The sequence below is a fragment of the Syngnathus acus genome, chromosome 14 (assembly GCF_901709675.1).
Source record: "Syngnathus acus chromosome 14, fSynAcu1.2, whole genome shotgun sequence".
In the NCBI taxonomy this organism is placed as follows: Eukaryota; Metazoa; Chordata; class Actinopteri; order Syngnathiformes; family Syngnathidae; genus Syngnathus; species Syngnathus acus.
In genome coordinates this window covers 1485659-1500763 of record NC_051099.1, presented here as the reverse complement: position 1 = coordinate 1500763, position 15105 = coordinate 1485659, and the positions used below count along the sequence as shown (strand labels likewise).

The following is a 15105-nucleotide window of genomic DNA, read 5'->3' as shown; positions in this document are numbered from 1 at the left end:
TGGGCCATGTTGCTTTTGACACCTGACTTACACAGGTGTAGGGAAAATAAAAGTGGAAACAAGCATTATAGGTATCACGCTTATTAGCTATGTTTCTGTGTAAAATAATGACTTTTCCCAATCCAATCATTCTGCAAAAATAGTCAAAGCGCGGGTGATTCCATTGGCCAAGTAGACTTTTTCCTGCATGCTACATTAGCGTCAAGGGAGAAAGGCACAAATTGGATATACTACTACCTTCACATACTGAGCTTTCTACAGCGGGCTGGTCAATGTTTTTTGTGCTAAGTGGCCCAAAATAAGGCACCCTTGTGCATTCTTGAAACTAGTATATCTGACTGGTGACACTAATGACTCCTGTTAACAGCGTCCATGTGTCTAGTTGGCCTTTTCGCCCCGCTCGCTCAAGTCGTTTCTCACTCTCTTTCCCTAGCTTGTTTTTTTTCCCATTTGGAAGTAAATATGAATAGACACAAAGATACCCCGCATAGAAATAAATACATTCCAAAAATGTTATCATGAATCACTGCAATGATTTTTATGTCTATACTTGTTGTAATGTCAAGACCCATAAAGTATAAAATAACAGTTCAAATGTATAGTTGTGTTTTTGTTCTGTTCACCCGAAAGGACTTGGAAAAGAACAATTGTCATCATTTATGGTGACGTAATCAAAATCAGGTTCGGGTAGCACTCGGCTTAATTTAAATCATTATTTAATGTCTGTCTGTTTTGGTGTCGTGAAAATGGTCTTTTATGTGCTCGCTGACAAAAGTGTGATGATGCCGAGATGTTTGGAGAATCGCAGCAGGGGAAGATGACACCATTATTTGCAAAAGCAAAACAAATGCGCTCCCGCAGTTTCTTCTGCTATTTTTTTCCTTATCTCACTTTGAACATCTCTCTTGCCATCCAGCCACATACTCTTTGAATGATCACGTTCCGTGGCATGAGAGTGCTATGTAATTAAGTCAGGGGAGCTGTGCGTTTGCAACGTGCCTCCTCGAGGGCCTGGCTCCTTCTGTGGATGATTACTGCCATCTTCAGGGGCAAAGCAAAATCAAAACCACACAGTCATGGACAATCAAGTCCCGGTCAGGTATTTCTTAGGAATCAAAAGTCATCATTTAAACTCATGACTAAGGGTAAACCTTGTCCAAAATAGCTCCAGCACTCTCCTGACCCAGAAGGGACGATTGATGAGAGAGAAACCGTAGAATCTTCTCTGTGTGTATCCCAACACGACTTTAATTAATACTTCATAGCCAAGCAATAATCATCTTCCGTTGTGCAAAGGTTGGTTCTGCAGATGCTCTGGCGGCAAGTGTACGGGAACGGCGCTAATGGTGTGTAGCAGGTAGCTTATAAAGACTAATTACACGCCGAAGCAACATTGAAGGACTTGAAAACTCCGTAATTACTGATAATGTGGATGTAATTGCATGCCGCTTTGTGAAACTGATTTTGAATAAAGATTCAGCTCGGATGTGAAACGAAGCTGCATGAGGGAAACGGTTATTTTTTAAGGCTGAGTCTGTTCGGGTGGTCTTCAATAAATGGATGGGGGACCTGGTAGGGCCCAGGGCTTATATTAGATTGCCCGCACAAACTTTGAAAGCGGTATCTGAATGAACCCAGCCAACATTAGGAAGACATATTTGTTTCAATCTTCATTCATCTCCTCGTTCCCCATCATCGTTTTGGCCGAAGCTGCAGGCGACGATTTCGCCACCCTCCCTGCTGGCTTTGATATGCTCGCTCTTGTCTGCAATGCTTCATCAATCACGCTTTGATCGGCGCAAAATCCATCCCCCTGTGAATTCCTCATTTTGACCCACAACGTTCTGTATGTCTGCTCTGGCATTCGGTCCTGACTTCTCAATAACAAACTAGTTACGCATAGCCTGCTGTGACTTTCAAGACTTTTTTTTAGCATCTGCAGGATTAAGCGGATTCATGTAATGTTGAGAAATAGAATTGCAGATAACATTTACTGTAGTGCAGTTGTCTGCCAACCAGTCCAGACCTCCAGGGTGTGCACCACCTGTGACCCTCGTGAGGAAAAGCGTGCCAGAAAACGGATGGCTGAATCCTTAATCTAAATGTCGTTTTTGTTCCCTCTAGATCAGGAGTCATCTGCCCACCCTCACATCCATCCATTGATTCTTCAGACTTTAGTGCCCTCTGTCTGCTGCCAGCACCATTTCACTATCAACTCACTCAGCCTTACTGCACATGCTAGATGTTTGTGCAACGCCCTCTTCACCTGAGCCGCATAAAAAAAAAGGGCACTAGAAGTGCATTTTAATCGCACAGCTTTTAAATGGATGAAAATATTTTTTTAATCCGTATATTGGGCAAAGGAGGGGGCCAACGTCAACGTGGCTTCCACGGAGGCCTGATGGTGTGGAATTAAAATGCATTCCAGGTCTGAAGCAAGTGGTGCATTGCTGCAACTCCTATCTTGGGGAGGGAGGGAGGGAGGGAGTTCAGAGGGGGTGTGGGTGGGTGCGTTTAGGGGCTGCTGGGCGGGTGGGGGTGGGGGCGTTCACGTGGGAGAGCTTCTGCAGAGAACTGTTGCTAGGAAACACTTGTAGCATCTCGTCTCCTCTTTTCTCCAAATGCCACAACTAACTGAAATGTCAGTTCCATCCACTCAGGAGCATGAAGAATGTGGCCCGAGTTTCTATTTAAGCATCGGCGCATCAAAAGGACTCCCATAGAGAATTACGGCAAGGCTTTCTTCTGCAAACAGAATGACTCGTGATTCATCTCTCTATCTGGCTGCATGGCTTTTCTTTGACTTTTTCAGCTTTTCTCCTCTTGTCCTCTCACATTTAAGAGCCACTAACCTTTCTTTCTACATCATTAGTCCGCTCCCCAACTCTCCTCTCTTGTTTTCTGATGTAAAGCCATCTGCTTCAACCTGGGTACTACGTTGCCCAGATATTTGTTTACCAAATGCGTCGGATGACTTTCTTCCAAAGTGCTCTCTCTCTCGCTCTCTCTCTCTCTCTGCATTATTCAGACGGATAAAAAACTTGAAGCGTCTCAAAAGCCATACAATTGCATGTTCTCAGCTACTGAGTCTGGTGGAACAACCATTTGTGTACCGTAATTTTCGGACTATAAGTCGCGGTTTTTTTCATAGTTTGGGTGGGGGGGCGACTTATACTCAGGAGCGATTTATATACATATATATGGGTTTTTTTCACTTTTTTGGGCATTTTATGGCTGGTGCGACTTATACTCCGGTGCGACTTATAGTCCGAAAATTACGGTATTTGCTAATATCTACATATGTATTCACGTAATCACAGCGTGAACATGCTCAGGTCAAAATCAATTATGATTAAATTCCATCACAGCCTCAACGAAAAGTGCAGAAAGCATAATATGTCATATGGCTGTAAAGAGCAAAGTCTGCAAGCCGTAAAGCAGACAGTGTTTTGAGCCACATTTCCCAATGGAGCATCGAAATATCGTCACGTACGGCTTATTGTTATATTTTATAGTGCAATGAAAATGAAAAAAAGCCACCTGGAGTTTCTGCGTTGTTTTGAAATACAAGCTTTTACAGCCAATATATCTCATTACGATAATGTGTCAAAGCATTATTTTATAAGAAAAATAGGCTCAGATGGTTGTAACTCATTCTACAGTAAATACAAGAGCGAATTGAATTTTACACTTTGACTGCAAGCTCCGAGTCGTTTTCAGTGAAGCGGCAAAAACTCAATAAACAGCCCTTTTTTTCGAGCAACTAAATATGTGCCTTTACCACGAGCCAATATCAATATTGACACAGGGGGAATGTCTCCAGTTTTTTTTCCCCAAACAGTTCCTCCCTTGTGTTTTGACCCACTCCTATTGCAACACTGCAACTTCTCAGTGGCACAGGTAAGTATAACCCCATTTTATCTCACTTGTAATTTATAACAGATTTATCAGAATTGAAAATTGACGAGATGAAACAATTCATAACCAACGACGCTTTTTATTTTGAATATAATTGGCACGATCATTTTGTTGTTGTCTGTGCAACAGATTTGTTTTTCCCGGCAATGCAATGCTGCTTGGACTACATTTCACTGTGACCACTTTCCTGATATGTTGTAAGTCGTATGTATTGTATATAAAGTGCACACACCATGTGGGCATCTTATCATATGCATCATAACACATGCAATGCTGAAATCAAGTTGAGCAGACACACGTGTAAAGTCCGCATGCAACACATGAATAATATCTGTCAGAAGAAGAATAAATAGGAAAAAAAAAATGTTTGACCACAGAGGTCACCATGAGCGAAGGTCTATAAATACAAACCTTGGGGGAATTTGGGTCTTTTTGCTAGAATGCCAGTAGGGGAGACATTTAAAGCATGATTGAATGCTTAATGCATCATTAAATCGGTGCATCTCATTAAATCATTGCATCTAACTGCAAAGCTCAAGGCACACGCTGACTCCCAAGGTCTGCCGAGTGACATGAAAATGAGACTTGTTGAGAGATGAAATGAGTCATGCCACACTCTGGACACAATTCAGCCCAGCAGCGGCATTGCGCAAAATGTCGGATGGAGTTGAAGAGCCTGCCAGTCAATCGGAATAGAAAATGATCCTCCTAAACTGTTAACTGTATTTAGCATTCCGGAGTTAGCGCCATCATGCTACTTTAAAGGGAACTCCTCAATTAAACTCAACCCGCCCATCTAGTGGGTCAAAGTCCCGGTGGCAGCCAAACTATTCCCCCAAAGTTAAAAGTATTGATTTATTCACAATGCTGTGCAATACATACATAATTAAAGCACCTAGACCTGCCCTGTATCGATTAAGAAGCCGACCAGTATCCAAGAAAGCATCACGTGCAGCATCCACCTCCCGAATCATTATTCAGTACCAGAAGCCCAACAAGACTTTTGATCCAAAATGCTGCCCTTTCTCATTTCAGTCCACGTACAGGTTGAAAATTGCTTGGCCACGCCGCAGCCAGCCATCTTCCGACTGGCTGGCAGCCATTTAAAAGTCTTGCGGAGATAAGCGGCTTTGTTCAATCACAGTGCAGGTTTTTTTTTTTTTTTTTTTTTTACAGGCTAGCGTCATTGAAATATCTTCTGTGGCGCTGGGGGTTAATGGAGTTAATGAAGAGCAAAGGCGCGTGTCTGAGCCGGGTAATTAGTATATGTCAGACTGAAGACACTCTATGAATAACTGAATTGCTTCGTCCGCGTGGAGGCAGTCCTTCAACAAGTGCGAGACGAGAAAGTATAAAGGAAAATGTGATTCCATCAGCAGAGTAAGACTTCATCCCAACTTGTGTTTCACCAAAAGCCATTTGCGAGTGTCCGCAAAATGCTCACTACCCTTTGATAACATTGTAAAGCAATCTGCAACTCCGCCTTAGATATTGATCATTCGCGTCGGGCGGCTTTAAAGAATAGCAATTTAGCCCTGACTCTTTTCTTATCAGGGAGGTTGTGTTCATTTCCCCAAAAGTTTATACCAATAAATTTCCCAGCCAAGTCATTTTAAAAGGTGACTTCCTTACTAATCCGAATAATTCTAACTTCGCCTTTCATATCTCCAGATGTCCTGTGCGCTTCAGGACACGACAAGAGGAAAAGTCTAATAATTCAAGGCCCTGGGAAAAAGGCTGACAGCGCCATTAAGGTGATGAAAAATGACGCCGAAGCAGACGACAGGAGACCTGAAGCTGTCACCCGAAGGAGGAAGGTCAAAAAGGCAAGAAGCGGAAGAACAAATGATGCCGGCTGCACCAGATTGGGAGGCATCTGCCAGCTCCAGCGATTCGTCTGCCAAGGTCGATACCTGAGAGACAAATGTTCAGGGCATGGAACGACCAGGCTGTGCTGTATGCCAGGTAAAGGGTGGATAGCGTCTTCAGGTTAGTCCGTCCACTTACATATTATCTTCTCCATAGTTGGAGCTTGGAGTGTCCTATGCAGCGGTCACTATAACAACAGAGTGAGGAGCTGCGACATGCACGGTTGTGGAGCTTTCGACTCCATCGGGTGATTTGCTCAGCTCTCTTTTTTTTTTAAAACATAAAATGTTTTTCATGCTGAATTTCCAGTGTGATCAACTTTCGAAAAGTACCCTAAGGCGTCTCTCGTCTCGCTCGCTCTGTGATCTGAGAGTTATGAGCTACTTTGTCAAGACGAGCGCGCCGTATCGCAGGAAGTGAAAAAGCAATTGCGGTGTATCTTTGGACATGCAGTATTTTGTAATGGATAACTGGCGCGTCTCCAAGGTCTGGGTGAGTACCTGGGGCAGAAGACTGACGGTGCAAAAATCATCAAACAGAAATAAAACTTTGAACTTGACAAGCCACCCAGGGACCCAATAAAAACACTTTTAGGTTGTGTTACGCAATTTCGTATTTGGCCTTCTGTGACAAATTCAAGTGGAACTCTGTTTTACGATATTACTGATACTTCCTTCTCATGCCATTTTTTCTAACCCTGCCTCCTGTTCAGAGGTCTAAACAGCACAGTGGACTTGGTGTGTGCTGACTACGGTGCAGTCAGCGCTCCATTCTCAGGCTCTCTGGCTGGACCAGTGAGTCAGAAAGATGCAGCTGGTTTCCAGTATGATGGCGTCAAACTTGCCAATGACAGTAAGAGTGACTCAATATTATGTTTTTTTTTTACTTTTTACAAGAGCTGTGGGAAAGATTTGGTGGGCTAATGTCATTTTTATGACCAAAGGTGCTGCCTCTGGTATTATGGCGAAACCGTGGGAAGGAAGTTTAGAGATTAAAGAGATTAGATTAAGATTCCGCTGAACTCCTGGTTGCCTTTAACACCAAGGACCCCTCTTCATGTGTAAAAAAATAAATAAATAACCATCATCACAGGCCAAATGGAAATCCCAGCCATACGTGTTTGCATGTTTGCGTGGGGGTATCTTGAGAGCATCCCGAGAGAACATCATTAGTCCCTTGGCCCCTAATTGAGCAGCATTATCAGAAAAGCCTGTATGTGCAGTCCGGCTCCTTTCATCTTTCGCTAAAGCCAAGACATGATTAAACATCACAGAAGAGGCATTACCTCGTCCTGACACGCGCATTAATGCCGAAAACGCACCATTAGCAGGCGCAGGTGATGGGCTTGAGTTAACTCCGGAGCTCTCCAATGGCATTTTGAGGTTCGATTTGGGATTCTAAAACATCAGGTTAATATGTGCTGTTATTTCCCCAGCGTGGTGGTATAGCGGAAAACTAATATTTCTCTTTGGCTTCCACTGACATTCTAAAAACATGCCTATTGGAGCAAAGCCACTCCTCTATACGGCAAAGATTTGGAGCATTAGATTTATTCAAATGAATTCAAGGGAGTCTGTTTCTTTCTCCCGCCCAGAGCACTGTGTAAAGATCTTTAACATTCGACCTTTGCGTTACACTGGCACGGTGGCGTCGGGGGACCCGCTGGGTTACGTGCTGCCCTTGCAGGAGCGTTTCGCCGGCATCACCTCGCACCTGAAGCTGCAGATGTGTGACGGCACTGACCCTTCACCCTTCATTTGACTGTCTATTTACAGTTTCTATTTGCTAAAAATACTCTACAGTATAAAAGCAGGAGCAGTATCATCCAGCTTTATCATTCACTGTCATTACGAGAAACATTTATTGCAGTTGATCTATGACTGATTTTTGTATAGGAAAAATATATCCATGATAGTGGTCATGATGGTATATTGTGCATTAAAAGTTTGCAATAGATTTTCAGTTTTGAGATTAAATAATTCAATTTTCAAGAAGGAATCCAACCTTGAGTATCACTATTCCACATTCTCAAATGCTTATATTAAGTATTGTAGAGTTTTTCATTTTGATGGCTTCCAAAACCATATTTTTACTTTCCTTTGCAGCCTTGAACGTGTCATCAGCTGAATTGGGTAAAGTGCCACATGTACAGTACCAATGTAATGAACTAAACCGGTCAGAAGATGGTGCTGTTTTACAACAAGTACCCAAACACGCGTCACGAATAGCCACATTAGATAAATGGGTAAATAAATCGTTGAATTGATAAATAGATGACAGATACACAAATGATAGATTAAAATAATGAATAGATGATAAATAGATGATGATGACGGATACATAGATGATAGATACTAGATGATAGATAGATGATAGGTTGATGATAAATTGATGATAGATGATCAATTTGCGACCGTTTCCAGTGACGTCATTGGTGGTTTTTCTATTCTGTGCCAAAACAGTTTGACAGCAAAGAGCGCACCTAGATGTCATCATGGTCCTATCCTGTAAGCCGCGGGGGAGGAGGTTCGTATTCGAAGCATTTCTTTCTTTCTTTTTCTTTTTTTTTCTCCCTTCTACTGGACCGTCCCACTTTGAGCTGAAGTGGGCGAGCTGGGATAGGCTGGGAGTGTGCTTAGCGCTCGTGAAAGAGAGAAAGAAAGAAAGAAAGACAGAAGGGGGAGACGCGCAAACTAGGAAGTCTGCAACTTTTCCCGGATAGCGTAACGTGGGACGGGAAATAGGGTGACCTACCGGAGGGGGGGAAAAAAATCATTTTGAAGGTGCGCATCTGGGAGACGCGGATGACTAAGAACCGTCACGGTGCAAACTTTATTCATCGCTCACTTATTGAAAGCCCGTCAGATTGATCTTGGAGGCGAAATACCGAGGAGGACATCATGCCAAGGAGGACCGTGCAAGAAGTGACCGTGCAAGATGTTCAAAAACGGAGAAACCCCAGCAAACATTATGTAAGACTGCTATTAGTTGACTAAAACAACATGTCGGTAGTTCAATTGTGAAACAAAATGTTGTTCTGCAGCTTTCCCCACCTTTTTTCCTCCTCCTCTTCTGTTGACTAAAGTAAAAACAAAGAGAGGATCATATTACCGCTATCTGCCAGATGCCAGATTTCTAACGGGATTTTGCTTTAAAGGAACGCACTTTAGTTTTGTACATTCCCGACCGTGTGTAAAGTAATATATGGGTATTAGTACACTTAGTTATAAAAAGTATGCGTTACAAGTTAAAAATTCTGGGGTAAGTTAAAGAGTTGCACTCGAATGGAGTTTCTGGATGACCCCCTCCGATTTCACTGCATCTGGGGGAGTATAAAATGTGTACATTCCACATTTCGCACAATTTCCAGGCACTCCAAAATGGAAATATTACATATATGGAAATATTAGAAAGAGCTCTTGCAATGACGACGTGCTATTCAGTTATAACCATAATCATAAAAATGACTATCAATCATTAATGTACCTAATACTGTGTGTATTTCACACACTCAAATGTACACGTGACCTTATATTGAGTCAGGAGATGTTCATATAGCACTGTTATAATAACCTCTACAGAAGATGAACATGCAACCTCCACATATGAAGGCCCAAACCAAGATTCAAACCCAGAACCTCTCCACTAAGAGGCAGACATGCTAACTATTATTCCACTGTGCTGCTTTTTTTTTTTTGGCTACTGGAAAGGCAGCCCTGCCAGCCACTACTCAGCCAAAACCAGGTTGGGAATATTTTCAAAACTATTATTCCATAGGAAATCATGTCAAGTGATTCAATCCGTTCCAGGCTCAAATTGGCATCATCTTAAAAAAAATATTAAAGGTACAGGCATCTTTATTACTGTGATTTTAAGAAAGGTTGGATTTTTTTTTTCCTACTGCCGTGTTGGTGTGGGACTAAAGAATGTGAACAAGACAATGGCTCATTTCTTAGCACTGGACAATAGAGCCTCCATCATTCAGTGTTAAGTGAGCGAGGAGGTCATAGAGGCTGTTGCCTGCCAAAGTGCACATGGATGACATCATGTGAGCAGCAGGCCAAGCGCCAGGCTGCCAAAAGATGCAGCAGGGGTTAGTTCCGAGGCCCTGGTGCGTGATCGTATGTTTGTTTGCATCCAAAGAGGAACTCTGAATGTTTTTGGAGAGCAAATTTAACAGCTTTTCTCAGCAGCAGATTTGCTGACCGTACACCTTCATACATATCAGCTCATCAATTTGAACCAAGCCCTTTTTAAGCTCACACACTGCATGTTCATGTTTACATAAACCAATTTGAAATTCTGGCCGGTTATTTACCTGGTCTTTCCAGTGTCATCTTTGTCTCCAGTTATCCTTGAAAGAGCAAGGGAAAATCTGGGAGGGAGGCCAGCAGCCATCACCAGGGAGTTTCCAGCCACTGCGATCCTTTAGGGAGGAGAATAAAGAACCGGGTCAAGCGTCACACTTTGGTCATCAGTATGAGTTTAGTTTGCAAGAAATGGCTTGTTTTCAGAATGTGATGTCATGACTTTCACAAATGGCTTCTTGTTTAGCTCTGTTGGATTTTTGTACTACTTCAGCCAAAGAGGATTTGTTCTGACCTTTGACCTTTGTCTGGTTTGTTAGTGTCAAGAAAAAATAAATAAATAAATGACGAGGGGGCCTACTAAGTGTCTGGAGAAACAAACAAATGGCTTTTGCTCAACCATGGCGGGAGTCTGGGCTACAGTATCCTGGCCGGATAATGACTTCCGTCTTTAACAGGAAGCGGTGTACATGAACCGGAGACGACAACATGTAATAGCTCGATATTATCACACTAGAGGAAGAAAAAAAAAATTGCAAATAATGTTTTCTTTTCTCCTAGGTTTACATCATCAAAGTTTCCTGGACCGATGGCAGCACCGAACTCATTTACAGACGCTACAGCAAGTTTTTTGACCTGCAGGTGAGTGAGAATCTCATTTAGGCATTTACATTCTAATTCAGTTTCACGTGAAAAATAGATCTTAGAATAGATCTTTATTGTCATTGTCACACATGTACAACGAAATTTAAAATAATGGAAAGAAAATAAAAAGCACTTCTTCGCCAGGAAAGACCATATTTGTAGTACTCTCTCATCCCCGCCCGGAAAAGGGCCCGGTCTAGTTAAGGGAGTGCAGGGCTGAATGTGTGATGACCACAGAAATGTCTGAATCATCGGCAAAAGTCATGCCAGTAGTGCGAGTGTTGTGCAAAGACGGAATTAGCATTCGAGTTGGTTTCCCTTCTTCTTTCTGAGCTCGTAGATTTGCTGCAAGGACTTGCAGAGAAACACAATACATGACTAACCCTAATTGCATTACAAGGCTTTTCACTTGATTAGGATCCATCAGAAACATGAGCTGCTACAGGGCTCCCATACTAAAATCACAACTAGCTTCATTTGAAATGTTGAGGTATTGTTGGCTAAATTGATGATGGGGAATCTTATCAATCATGTCATTCTTTTGAATAGCTCATTTTCTGAAGTGTTCATGAATTATTTGTACAATTATCATCCAGAGGATTTGTGGCTGTCTATTTGGATGAAGCAGCTAAATCAATAGCTTTAGGCTAAATAATGGAAATATGTCTCTATTGGATCTTATTCCATAGATAGTATTGCAGCCAATGATCTTATTGCACTCCACTGGGGAGTAGTGATGACATCATCAGGCGTCCTCTCATGCAGCCTAATGATGCGGAACACAGTCATTTGTCTCCTCTTATTGCCCGCTTTTAATTTCCCGTCAGGCTCTTTGCGATCATATCCTGACACTTTACGGTCACTTTGGTCATCGCTGCAAGCACTCGCATGCTGGATGAACACGAAAGGGAACACAGAGAAGATGACGTGTGTGTGTGTGTGTGTGTGTGTGTGTATCTATATATATTCTAAAGAAACACATGTCGGCACCTCAAGGCCAAACAGGAAGTGTTAGTCAGCACTTTGCATCAACACAGCTGGCCCAAGCAGTATGAGAAGTTAACAATGGGATGGATGTGTTTCGCCAAACATCTCATTTTTGCACACATTGATTCTTCGTAGAATTTATCTCGTACAATGAGTGTTTAAATATAAAACCTCTTGGTAGTTGTGAAGATCTAAACCTTGAACAGAAATAGACGGGTTTCTTCATGGAGGATGGAAATGTTTCTGCAACGGGGTCATCCTTGTGGGTTTTCAAATTTAAAAAAAAACTAATTCTATTCAGGTCACTAAAACCAGTTTTCCATGCTGCACACGTGTCCGCAGTCCCTTTTTGGCGACACTTAAAAGCAAGTGGGGGGGGGAAAAAAAATCCAACGCATTGCTTCTTAAGTGTTGCACAGCTGTCACATATTTTCCATGTGCAGTAATCGAGTATCAAAAAAACTCTTAATGGGGGAGCACGTTTTAGTTGAGCGATGGGGGGGCTGCTCATAGGGAAGCTTTTAAACTGATTCATTAACATGTTAACCACTTTGCCATATGTCTCCTTAAACTGTTGAAGATGGTCTTTTAATATCGATGTTAAGAATGACCTGAATATAGTCCGGATGAAACTTTTCCAAAATGACAGTGTTCTAAAACGATTCTGTCCGTTTTGTAACCATGTAAAGGGTTTCAAATGACCTCAGACAAATTCCATATGCAGTTGAGCGAGTGCAATCATCTTCAGGCTCAGAAACTGCAAAGAGAGCAGCCATTGTTGTTGCGCTTGATTCACGGGAGTCTCCAAAATTTTTATTTGTGGGCTGATGTGAGTAAACCGGATATGAACCAGACAAATTACAGCCTGGTGGAGGGAGGTTTATGTCTCTGAATCAGCAATAATTATACTTAAAAGTTGCATACTAATTAGCAGGTGGAATATGCAATGTTTCAGAAAAGCATCAATTTTAGAATTTCCTCATAATCCAGGTTACAATTAGCTGAAGGACAAAACTGGATATCATTTGAATACAGCAATTGTGCGCAAGTTGGAGGAAAGAACATTTAGCAGATTATCTGTGGAACTGAAGGAGGGAAAACTTCAAGTAGATGGGCTCGAGCCGATTATTTCAAGTTGAGGCCAAGTGCACTTGACATTCCCCAGTCATCGCCTTGTTGGACAACTTTGAATATTTGACATAGGAGGCTTGATGCCAGTGGCATTTGAGAGAGACTCATAGCTCCCAGCGGATGGCCTTTCTTGTCTGAGTGGCTCTGATTACAGAGGAGCTGCATGGTTTAGACTAGAGACAGAGAGTGGCCGGCCGGCTGGGTGTGTCCGCATTCACACATGGGAGTGGTTACAAGAAATGTGTACTGGGTCCCCTGTGTTTATCCCCTTGCACGTTGCCGTTCAGGAAAATAGCAGTTGAGCGGGCATTTATTAGTCTGCGCCTCTCACAGAAGGCTAGTTGTTGTTTCTGGACCATTGACACTGTCCGTTATCTCCTAAGTGCTTATTTAAAAAAAAGTAAATAAATGATTGCCATGTATCAACATAACATAATATATACGGTATAGGTCACACAACAAACTGATACATGACTAGTTTTGAAATGACTTTGCAACCGAGGGGGGGGAACGGGGGACCATCTGCTCAGTGCATTCTAAACATTGGCAGATCTTGCAGAAAGTGCTGATTTGAATTATGTCAACCTGAGCCATTCCATTGCATGCAGTCAATGTGACATTTACATCATTTGGAGGATTTTAATTATACGTTGCTATGTTTCAGATGGAGCTGTTGGATAAATTCCCAGTGGAAGGAGGTCAGAAGGACCCCAAGCGAAGGATCATCCCGTTTCTACCGGGTAAGAGTGCAAGGTTTGATATTTTGTGAGTCGCAAACTCGGCCTTGCCAAAACGATGCTTTTACGACTCCAACTAATCATTCAAGTACGTAGTTCATTATTCTCTGATTAAGCACAAGAGATCCCAAGCAAATTTTTGGGGGAGGAAAAAAAAATGCCTCACCCCACCCAAAGCTCCCCTACCAGGCTTGGGGTAGGATTTCTTTGAGGCCACACAGATCTGGAACTCATTGAGGAGATACACGCACAAAAACACAGCCTGTTTAATGAACTCTGAGGTAGTGGGAGAAGAGTAAAGAGGAGACACAACACAGCCGTAATCATACTCGGCAGCCCACTTGAAGAAAAAATAAATATATATATATATAAATATCCTGCTTTCCTCATCTCCAACCAGAAAAGTGAAATGACTGTAAGGTCACTCCTGTCTCAGAAGGTTTAAGAGTGTCTGCTTCCTGAATGTCTTCTCACAAAATAAGCCCTATTCATCTGCTGCTGAAGCCACAGAGTGGGCAATGTTGAGTCACTACAGCTTCATTGACTCCTTTTGGAAAGTTGCCAAGTACTCTTTCAGTGTATGAGAAGATAGTAAAAAAAATGAGGGGGATGATTGTCTTTAATGACCTTGACTGGTTCAACATATGGTCACCCAAGTGCCCAAAAAAGGCACTTTTACAATTTGTCTCCTGTGGTTTGATTAAACATACTTGGTGGCTGTGAAAAATGTGCGAGTGAGCCTGAGATCTTTCCAGGTCAACATCTATCCACTCAGCAATCCAGTTTTCCTCTTCTACTTTATTCTTTCTTCCTGTGTTCCTTAAGTTGTTTCAGAACTGGTTCAAAAATGTTTTGCTTTGGACTACAGCTGACAGTCCTTTGTATCGCCAATAAGCTCAGAATCACGGTATCAGCTCTCGAGATCTTTTCCCAGAACTGACTTCTTGTGTCATGTAACAAAAGTACTTAAAGCTGTTTTTTTTTTTTAAGGGAACTATTTTGAACCGTCGAGCTTGTCGGTACCTGTAGTTAGCACTACAGGGCGGTAAGAGTTATGACAACATAATTTGTGCTGGCAAATCACTTTCAAAAATCATTTCGAATCCCTGACTTTAAATGTCTTTCTTTCTTTGCTTCAGGGAAGATCCTGTTCCGGAGGAGTCATATCAGAGATGTGGCAATGAAAAGGCTAAGGCCCATCAATGAGTACTGCAGGGTGAGTCCATGGACACGTCCAAGCTTGTTTTGTGACCTATTTTTCTTCATTTCCTACCGCGATATATTGATAAGCAAGCCACAAATTCCTCAGCATCTAAGAAGCCCGTATATCTTGTCAAGCCTCACAAATAGTGTTACGTTCCAGACGTGCAACATCTTTCCTTTGCTTAACTCCCTAGATAAGACCCCGAGACATTTGCTTGACTGCAAATGGAGAATCGCTCATTCCTAAACTTGCTTGTGGTGTACACAAGCCATTTTGTGACATTTAGCAGAGATGAATCGCCTCACAA

At 42.3% G+C, this 15105-nt stretch overlaps 2 protein-coding genes and 1 long non-coding RNA gene across 7 annotated transcripts in view; 2 read left to right on the top strand and 1 right to left on the bottom strand.

Annotated features, from left to right (window-relative positions):
- LOC119134175 overlaps positions 1-15105 on the bottom strand; it is a 46087-nt gene that overhangs the window by 25744 nt on the left and 5238 nt on the right. The window contains exon 3 of the long non-coding RNA XR_005100279.1: positions 10106-10213. This is a non-coding gene — a long non-coding RNA (uncharacterized LOC119134175). The remainder of the gene's footprint in view (positions 1-10105; positions 10214-15105) is intronic.
- Positions 3755-7743, top strand: LOC119134173. The gene is made up of 6 exons (XM_037270684.1): positions 3755-3900; positions 4048-4115; positions 5590-5883; positions 5944-6034; positions 6500-6639; positions 7382-7743. The coding sequence occupies exons 1-6, from the start codon at positions 3770-3772 to the stop codon at positions 7546-7548; spliced, it is 891 nt and encodes a 296-aa protein (XP_037126579.1). The 5' UTR covers positions 3755-3769; the 3' UTR covers positions 7549-7743.
- The window catches only part of sh3pxd2b (SH3 and PX domains 2B), a 17093-nt gene continuing 10406 nt past the window's right edge, over positions 8419-15105 (top strand). For 2 of the 5 annotated variants that reach the window (XM_037270679.1, XM_037270682.1), the window contains exons 1-4: positions 8451-8759; positions 10656-10736; positions 13522-13597; positions 14734-14810. In XM_037270679.1, the coding sequence (XP_037126574.1) occupies positions 8688-8759; positions 10656-10736; positions 13522-13597; positions 14734-14810 (306 nt within the window). In that variant the 5' untranslated portion in view covers positions 8451-8687. Of the gene's footprint in view, positions 8760-10655; positions 10737-13521; positions 13598-14733; positions 14811-15105 lie in introns of all 5 variants that reach the window. The other 3 variants (XM_037270678.1, XM_037270680.1, XM_037270681.1) reach the window with 3 other exon arrangements.

Bases quoted from the DNA above. Each gene is read 5' to 3' on its own strand.
- LOC119134173 (XM_037270684.1), top strand. From the start codon at position 3,770: ATGTGCCTTTACCACGAGCCAATATCAATATTGACACAGGGGGAATGT. The intron at 6,035-6,499 runs GTGATTTGCTCA...CCTCCTGTTCAG, and splicing joins GGAGCTTTCGACTCCATCGG to AGGTCTAAACAGCACAGTGG. The intron at 6,640-7,381 runs GTAAGAGTGACT...TCTCCCGCCCAG, and splicing joins CGTCAAACTTGCCAATGACA to AGCACTGTGTAAAGATCTTT.